Source organism: Lagopus muta, chromosome 3 (assembly GCF_023343835.1).
Source record: "Lagopus muta isolate bLagMut1 chromosome 3, bLagMut1 primary, whole genome shotgun sequence".
NCBI classification, from domain to species: Eukaryota; Metazoa; Chordata; class Aves; order Galliformes; family Phasianidae; genus Lagopus; species Lagopus muta.
This window is the reverse complement of record NC_064435.1, coordinates 22,719,656-22,728,615: the sequence shown is the minus strand read 5'-3', so window position 1 is coordinate 22,728,615 and position 8,960 is coordinate 22,719,656. Positions and strand designations below refer to the sequence as shown.

Here is an 8,960-nt window from a genome sequence, read left to right as displayed (position 1 = left end):
ACTTTGGTTATGCCTGGGCATTCTGGCAACAGGACAAGGACAGCTTGGGCCCCTCTCTCAACTCAGTTCATTGAAAGATACTCATGTATTTTCAGAGAAGACTGAAACCTTGGTGAGCACCATGAACTGGAAGGGGGCAAAACTAAGACACACAGCCGCACCCTCTCTAGCAGCACAAAGCTTTTCATGAAGAAAAGGAATTGAGCCCACTGCCTGCCAGCATAAATTAGCTTTGAATCACTAATGAATAGAAGGTATTGATGTGGTTCTGAGAACACCAACACTGCCAGGTAAACAGAAGAGTATGTATCTCTGGCATGCCATACTGTTCGATCAGCCTCTCACCCGGTCCAGCACTGAGGTCTTGGGTGAGCCAAGAGCTGCTTGACACTGAAGCATGTACAAAACCGCACTGGTGGAAATCTGCACCTCTGCCATGACTTGCAATAGAATTTGGGAAAGTGAGCTTTGGGATCAGGCCTAGTTCTCCAAGGGCACATAGATACTAACCCAAACTGTTTGTTTACCACAGAGATAGTCGCCTAAGTACTTTCCAGATCTGTCCTTTGGGGCTTAGACTGGCTGGAAAAAAAGAGGCTAAGAAGTGAAGTCACTCAGGGCACTTAAGTCAGCTGCATACCCAGAGGGCCTCCCAGTTCCATCTCTGGCCTCCCCCCAGAGCAGCAGTGGTGCAGGTTGCATTTGCCTTCTGTGGATTGCATAGGCAGCCCTTCCCACAGCTGGAGCTCCGGTCCATGAAAGCCAACTACAAAGGTGCAACAGCATCGTGGTGAAATCTTAAAGATAATCTTTGACTTCTGCTGTCTAGAGAGAGAAAACGCTTCAAGTAGGAATGCGTTTACCATATTAATCCTAAAACAGTTCCATTATAATGACAAGCGTGATGTTTCATCAAAATTCTTATGAGATTTATATCTGCTGTAGCTCTCCTTTGGATGGAAGTTGGATGTAAAACAAGCATATGTTTCTTGTTACAGAGCTGCAAAAAACATCCATTGTTTCTTGGTTGACTGAAAATTTAAAGAAATCTGTCTGCCATAACAAACATGATCTCCACAAATCCAAATGTATTCTTATATTTCACTGTGTATTTAATAAAGGAACTTAAATGAAGTAAAGGTTCACTGAAAAACAATTAAATGAATTTAAGCTACAACCATCACCAAGCTGCAGGATTAACAGTATTAACTCAGATTCTCTCAATTTGATATTTAGATACGCCTAAAAATGTGAATTAAACTAAGAAAAATATTTCCGTTTATGGAATCCATATAGACTTCATATCCAGAAAACTACATCAGTGAAGATCAAGGTTTCACAATCAAGTTTGGATGCTGCCAATCAAGGTGCTGCTGCCTATTATACTAAGATATGGCTTAAACTTACAGGTTCCTTTTTTTTGTTTTGTTTTTTCCTTCTTCTCCCTCCCCAGTGGGAATCCCTCTTATTTATGAATTCTTTTCAGGCTTGCTTGGAGCACTGCTCCATCTTGCTTACTGCACACTGTGCAGGACACTGAAGTATCAGCTTCTGTGCAAGTATTTCTATTCTTTACATCATAGGAATAAGGACTGTGAGGTCTTTTTCAAATCTAACAAACCTTTGCAAGATTTGCCCCTGGCAACACCACCAGTACCATCTGTTGTGTGACCAGATGAATAGCAACACCTTTATCTAATATTCTTCAGAACAGGTCTACTGAAATGATACAGATATAACCACTTTGCATTTCTGCAGATAGGAATCAGAACCCTGAAGAACAAAAAGCGCCTTGTACAGTGTTACAAAAGAACTTCATGACAGTACAAGAAAGAAAACCTAGTTCTCCAAAAACTTAATGCTGTTTCCTTCACCATCAGACTGTTTTTCACCCTTGTTAATCTATCTCACTTTACTGCAGCCCATGGCTGCACAATCCTAGATCACTCACAGAACAGCACACAGCCTACACAAGAGATGTGCAGGATCCCACCGAAAGCTGCTGAGACAGGTAGGAAGTGTTACAGGGAGGTTATAGATATTATAGTCATGTCTCTACATTTTACAAGTTCATTCTTCCCCACCCAAATGTCTTTAATGAAGAAGTTAAGGATTCAAAAACAGGAACCACATTGACCCTCCAGCTTGTCACCAATAAGATAATAAGAATAAGGTACTGCAATACGATGCTGCTTTTATTTGACTCTGACTCTCAAAATGCCAAATATGAATGTTAAGAAGTCAGTGATTTTACCTGTTATGCCAACTGGCACATGGATGCTTTGCACTCTGTTCAATGCTCTGTCTATTTTCAAATGCCTCACGTCATCAACACCCTTTTTTCCACCCCATTTTTTTTAAAAAGCTTATGAATCACATTAACCTTAGTTCAAAACGAGGATCAAACAGATACTAACTTTATTAGTAAGTTCTCAAAAATGCATCATCAAATGATGTATGTTTCAATGATAAGGTTTTAAGATAGGAGATGAAAGAAACCTCACGTTCTTAATGTAATCCATTTGCAAAAATTTTTAAGGAATAGTGGCAATACAGATATTTTCACACCATTTTGTTTTTACCACGTCAGGTGTGAAATATTGGGATAAGTATTTCACCCAGGAATAGCTGTATTCACTTAGGAGATTGTGTTGTGGAGTCTCCTTCTCTGGAGATATCTGAGGCCCATCTGGACACCTACTTTGGGTGATCTGCTGTAGGGAATCTGCTATTGCAGGGGGGTTGGACTCAATGATACCTAGAGGTGCCTTCCAACCCCCACAGTTCTGTGATTCTGTAATTTTAGAGATGCAAGCAACAAAAGCATGGGTCAGACAAGCACATATAGCAAAAAAAGATATCTTGTTACCATCACACAATCACACAAGATACCAAAGAGTATAACAGATCTCAAATTTTGCAATTTGTGTGTAATAACACAAAACAGCACCAAATTAATGCTACCATTAAACTCAAGGCCTTCAGCCAACAAGGGCTAGTATTTCCAGATACACCTGAATCACTTCTGTGTTTATGTAGAGCCTGAATTATACACTTCTCTAATGTTAAGCCTGTTAGCACAATTGTTTCAAATATTTGATGCCACTTACTGTAAACATCCTCTAGGCCAAGAAAAAAAAGAAATGGGAGGTTAATTATGGTGCAAAAAGCACATCAGCATAGCACTTTTATCCTTTACAAAAATATCATAAGCTGAAATGAGACCTTAAGATTTATATGAAAATTATCTTTTTATGCTTGAACAACACATATAGTATAAAAAGCTAGAGAAACATTCCCTGGTTTTATGGTTAAGGAACCACTGCCATTTGTCATTACAGTAATATGTACATGCTTACATCCACAGACTGTTACTTCTGCTGTCTCATGACACCAACACAACATGAAGCACTGTATTCTCACCTCCAGGGAGAAAAGATGAAGGAAGTAGCACCTCCTTTTTAAGTTAACAACTTCACCAGCAATTCTGGGTGTTTCCTACCTAACTCTCCAAGTACAGGAAACAGCTGTACTATGAAAGAAGTAAGAATCAAGAAGCTGGAATGAAGACTACATCCCATTAAGCTAATGTGTAATGTATATGCTCATAGGAAAGATCTGAACATTAGCTTGCTAACATTTATAAAGAAGTCTTCCCAGGAGATTTTATACTTCAACATATTTATTTTAGTTGGACGAACAGACTCAGTGAACAAGCTGAAACCAGTATTCCTTCAGCCTTACATGTGCTTCCCCGAAGACGTGAACCAAACTTTAGAAATATCAGAAAGATGCAGCATGAAGTAGTTCAATAGTTATTTCTTGTTCCATGCTTCTCTTTCAAGTCGTTCACGAATTACTTCTTTTAGGTATGGTTCAAGATAAGGCTTATCCTGAAGAGAAGAAAAGAATACATTTAAACATGATTATATTTAAAAGGGAGTTCCAGAAATGACTCAAACCATTCCTGCAGATCACCTCTCTCTCATTCTTTCTCAGATTTGACTACAAAGCAATCTACTGAGTGGAAGAGAAGGGGGGTTAAAAAAGAAAGAAAAAGAATCACATTACTCATTCTGAAAAGACAGACTTGCTATCTGCCAAGTCTGCAAAGACAAATTCCCTAATGAAACCACTTTGAATTCCTAATGCCTCACTGGCATTATCAAATAAAATGATGCTTTCAGCTTCACCCTCAGAAATGACACTGGGTTATTTTTGTTTTTTTTTTTCTTGTTCTGCTTTTTGACAAGTATCCAAATGAGCAAAACCTACTTCCATTACAGCAGGTTCATGTAAAATACTATTTACATGAAAGAAACTTATTTTCAACTTAACTTCTAAACAGCACTGCAAAGATTCAGCAGAACACCTGACTGTGTTCAGTTGCTAATCAAACTGCTGCTCAATCAACATATGCAAACAGATAGTCAATGCAGCATTTACCAAAATATGACCAACAACACAAGAAACAGCTTCTGCTTCTAGAGGGAAATTAAAGCTCTTGTGTTATCTTCCAGTACAAAGTTTAGTGGCAAGATTCCTCTCTGCCTTATCTTTGGAGAAAGATGAAATGGACAGAAATACAAATGTGTGAGTTACTCCACTGCAAAGAAACATTCTAACTACAACTGAAAAGGCAGATTTTGTTTGATTTGGCTCTCATATTACAGAAGGACGCTTATTCTAATACACAGTTTTCCTTTAAATTATTCTTCCTTCACATTTTCATTAATTGTATAGAAAATCTTGAGCCAAAGCTTTTATTAAGAAACTCATCAGAAGAATTTCCATGGTCACTAGAGAGTATTCCTTTATCTGACAGCTTAGAATATTTCATCTGAAGACAAGAGTTCTATAGTTTTGAGCTGTGGTTTAAGCTTTTGTCATCTTGAACAAAGCATCTGAATTTCCATTGTTAGAATCCAGACTTTTAAACAGAATTCCAAAGCAATGTTATTCAAAGGTATTTTATAAGATATACACTGATTTACTCGTTTTAAATAACATGCAACGTGCACCTCTTCACAGAGATTCAAAGTCCCAAAGAACACTCTGCACACTTACCTCTTCATATTTTACCCACTGTTCTTTTGGAAGGATCCGATGCTTCAAGCTTAAATCAAGTGCTCTCTTTATGCGAAACATTCTTTCATTGTACAGATCCTCTGGAAGTCTCTTCAGTGCTTCTTTTACATCATCATCTTCATACAATGTATCATCTCGCATTAATCCTGTGCCAAAAATATTTTTACAAAATCACTGAATAGATATTCCCAAATAAGACTCAAGACCCAACAAATACGTTTCTAAACTTGGGCATAATACTTTAAATGCAAAGTTAGAAAGAAAAGAAAACAGACACATGTAGGAGAAGATAAACACTACTTCCTCAAAGAGATTAAAACTGTGAATATTGACTTCCACATACTTTCATTCCTTTTCTCAAGAAAGAATATGGAAAATGGATATTTGATTCAATGTGTTTCATGAGATATTGAGATCCGATTGTTGATTTCTGCTCTATTTTATATCCTTATATTTCAGATGGCAATCTACGTAAGAGATTTAAGAACTGATTCTATTGCAGTCAGTTGATCACAGATGTGACTACTTGAGTATTTAAGAACAAATCTTTTAAATTTCACTGCTAAAAAAACCTTGATGCCCATTGACTATAACAAGCTATGGAAACATGAAACCACTCAAGTTGTTTATGCCTGAGTTTCTACTTCTTCCCTCCAACTGGGATTTAATTCAAGTAGGACCATCTAGTCCTCTGAAAGCCAAAACCACCACTTGTTTTTTTTTTTTTGAATGAAGAATTCCTGAAATTCAACCAACTGCTTAAAATTTCAGTATTAACAACAAAGAACAAAATGTTACTTCTGTATCATTCCAAGATTGATGCAGATCATGAGTACAGCTACTGACTTGAGGTCTAAGGTTTTGATCTCACAGAATTGAATTGGAAGTAGTATCCCAATAAAATAGAATTTCTTTTGTCGTGGTTTTGTGATTTTTGGTTTTTGGTATTCCACATCATAACATCATGTGGGGCACTGGGAGTTTAACTGTAAATGCTCAAGTCCTGGGTACCTGCCCTGAAGAGAACTACATTCCCCAAGGGACTTTGCAGTCAGGGAGAGGAGGTTTAACTCCTGGCAAGGTCACCTGATGTGCTCTTTCTCACCTGCCCTTCATCGTGGGTGCTGCTCCCGTCTCCCTGCTGCTCAACTGGACTGCGCATCTCACCTCAGCATTGTGGTGAGGCCTATCCACCTTTCGGACATTCCCTCTTTCATTACATTTGATTTATTAGCTTCAATTCTGATCATATTGTATTATAGTGTGTTATCTTGCATTCCAATACTATATTTAGTAAATCAGTTTGTTTCTCCTCAGATCGTTGCTGCTGTTTTTAATTATTTTGGGGTCCCCTGTTTCCTTTTTTTCCCGGAGGCACAGATCTGTGGATCGTCACGTAACCAGGCCAAACCAGCCCATAAACCGTTGACATCTTTTAAGCAGCATATTCTTGAACTCAGTTTTGCAGTTTCTTGCTAAAGGCACAAGAAGCACAGTAACTCCTTTAATTACTAGATTCCAGAAAAGCAGCAAAAAGCATTAAAGTCTTCAAGAATTTCAGAAAGCAGACAACACTGCATCTCTATCAGTAAGACAGTGGCAGAGAAATGAACATTGGTCATTCAAATTTTTTTTTCCCCCTCATGTTCCTGGGGAAAGCGTGTGAACTGCCTTTAAACAATTCACTCAAACTGCAGTCAGTAGTAGCAGTCTGCATGCTCAGATTCTCTTGTCTTTCAAAAACAGTTCTGCAATCTGTACTGCTGAAACAAGCTCAGTAATAACAATGGACAAATTAAGTATGATACCATCAAGGTAATCTCCTTTACTTAAAGAAAACACCACTTTTACAGTTACTTGATCACTAAATAGGCTAGAGAATAAATCCTTTTTATGGAAATTGAACACTTTGCACAAATGTTCCAGATAGACTGCTATTATAATCCAGACTGCTATTAGCATCAATCTCCCTATTTTCACAGATAGCATTTGGGAAGGTAATAAGGTTAGCAAATAGCAATGGGTGCAATTGACTTGGTGGGAAAAAAAGAAAGAATCAAGCTTTCAGGACTGCTTTCCAGAAGTGTCTTCAAGAGCTTCAGCCTGGCTTTAACTGTTAAAAGGTATTTCACAGAAAAGGAGAGGAAATACAGAACAGAAGTCACTTTTTTCTAACTTTTTTCCACAATAAACATAGCAGCTAATATCAATAAAACAATTAGATAGACATTTCAAAATGCCTACACTGACCAGTTACCAATCATAACCAGATTGAGGACTGTTACACTTGAAAAGCTTTAAGGCCCAATGAAGTACTTACCATATTTGTTGAACCCAGCTGCATTATAATACCACTTTCGAATTCTGTCCATCAGGCGACCACCTCCTGAAACTACAAACGACTGTCATCAGTTGGAGAGCAGCATAAAATTCAACGTTCCACAACACTATGACAGCATGCAAATACTTGCCAGTCTCTTTCACAGCAGCAGCGTGACACCACTCGAACTTATAGACCTAGGCCTGTCTGCATTACAGTATTGAGAAAGGGACACTGAACACATGGAATGAGTGCTTGTTGCTTACAGTGTTTTGACCTGTTCCACACAATTTAAATATCAGACTACTTTAAGACTGACGTCACTACTAACCACTCACTACCAAAGACAGCAGCAACAGTTTCAGGCTCCATCACTCTTACACGAGCTAAAAGCAGTGTTCTACCACCACGCTTTTCTAACCTCTACTCTTAAGCTTTAGGACCTGAGAGGAAACATCGCTAAGGGACAGAGCAATGCCAGCATTCGAGCAGGTCACCGGAGCCCGAGGCCTCTCAGAAAGGCGGCGGCTCCCAAACTCCTTCCTATTCGCTTCCGAGCCCCTCGGCCCCAGCGCTCGAAGCCCGACAGAGGCCCGAGCTGAAGGACAAGGCTGGGACAGAGGTCACCGAAGGGCTAAGGACACAGGGTGTCCAACGCGACCCCAACTCCCCCGCCCCGGCCCGCAGCCCCCCAGAGCAGTAGAAAGGACGGCAGGACGAAGACAAGTTCGATGGGACAAGCCCCGCGCCGAAGTCGCCCCGATCGCGATCCCTCCTCCTCCTCACCCGTTGCCCTCGCCGCCATCTTGACCTCGGAGCGGCGCACTGCCTGTTGGGAGCGGCCTGCTGGGGACGCCGCAGCGCCGCAGACAGAGGAGAGGCCGCCAATGGCGGCGCAGCGCGGGCGCATGCGCGTGGGCAGAAGGGCCGGTGTGGGCAGGGCCCGCTGGGAGGGGGCGGTGACGGCGGCGGAGCGCTGCGGTTTTGAAGAGTGGCAAATACATAAATAATTGATTAACCCCAAAGCTAATAACTAATTACACTACTTATACCGCTACAGCGCTCCCAGCCGAGCAGCAGACCGGAGGATGGCCGGTGACTGCAGGCCAAACGTTTCTTCTGCAGGCTTTTCCATCCTCAAGCCGAAAAGCACTTGGCGCGAGGCAGCTCTGCTGTCCTCTCTCCTGCCTTATTTCAGCACTTGCAATAAAGTCGGTTGTTGCCTTTCTTCGCGGTGTTTCTGGGAAGTATATCTGGCACAAGCATTCAGCATTTCAAAGGAGCCGTGTTAGCTCTGGCTGCAGTGTTTTTGTTTTGTTTTGTTTTTTAAATACATTCAGAAAGATGGAAGTTCAAATTTTAAGCCATCCAAAATGTGGTACGTGCTCTATGGTACAATGGTTTGTCACAAACCAGTTAGGTGCTGAGCAGAGCAGATTCACAAAAAAACCCCTCTCATATCTGCATACAAAGCCTTTTTCAGCCTTACTTCTGCAACACAAAGGGGCACTTAATGTTCCAACACCAAGCTTTTAACAAATTGAGAAGTTTT

At 40.3% G+C, this 8,960-nt stretch overlaps 1 protein-coding gene across 1 annotated transcript; it reads right to left on the bottom strand.

The window, feature by feature from the left end:
* Positions 1-1,089: 1,089 nt before the first annotated feature.
* On the bottom strand, positions 1,090-8,333 carry LOC125691090 (cytochrome b-c1 complex subunit 7). The gene is made up of 4 exons (XM_048940037.1): positions 8,195-8,333; positions 7,409-7,480; positions 5,068-5,234; positions 1,090-3,893 (listed from the first exon to the last, which is right to left on the bottom strand). The coding sequence occupies exons 1-4, from the start codon at positions 8,316-8,318 to the stop codon at positions 3,816-3,818; spliced, it is 441 nt and encodes a 146-aa protein (XP_048795994.1). The 5' UTR covers positions 8,319-8,333; the 3' UTR covers positions 1,090-3,815.
* Between the last annotated feature and the right edge of the window lie 627 nt (positions 8,334-8,960).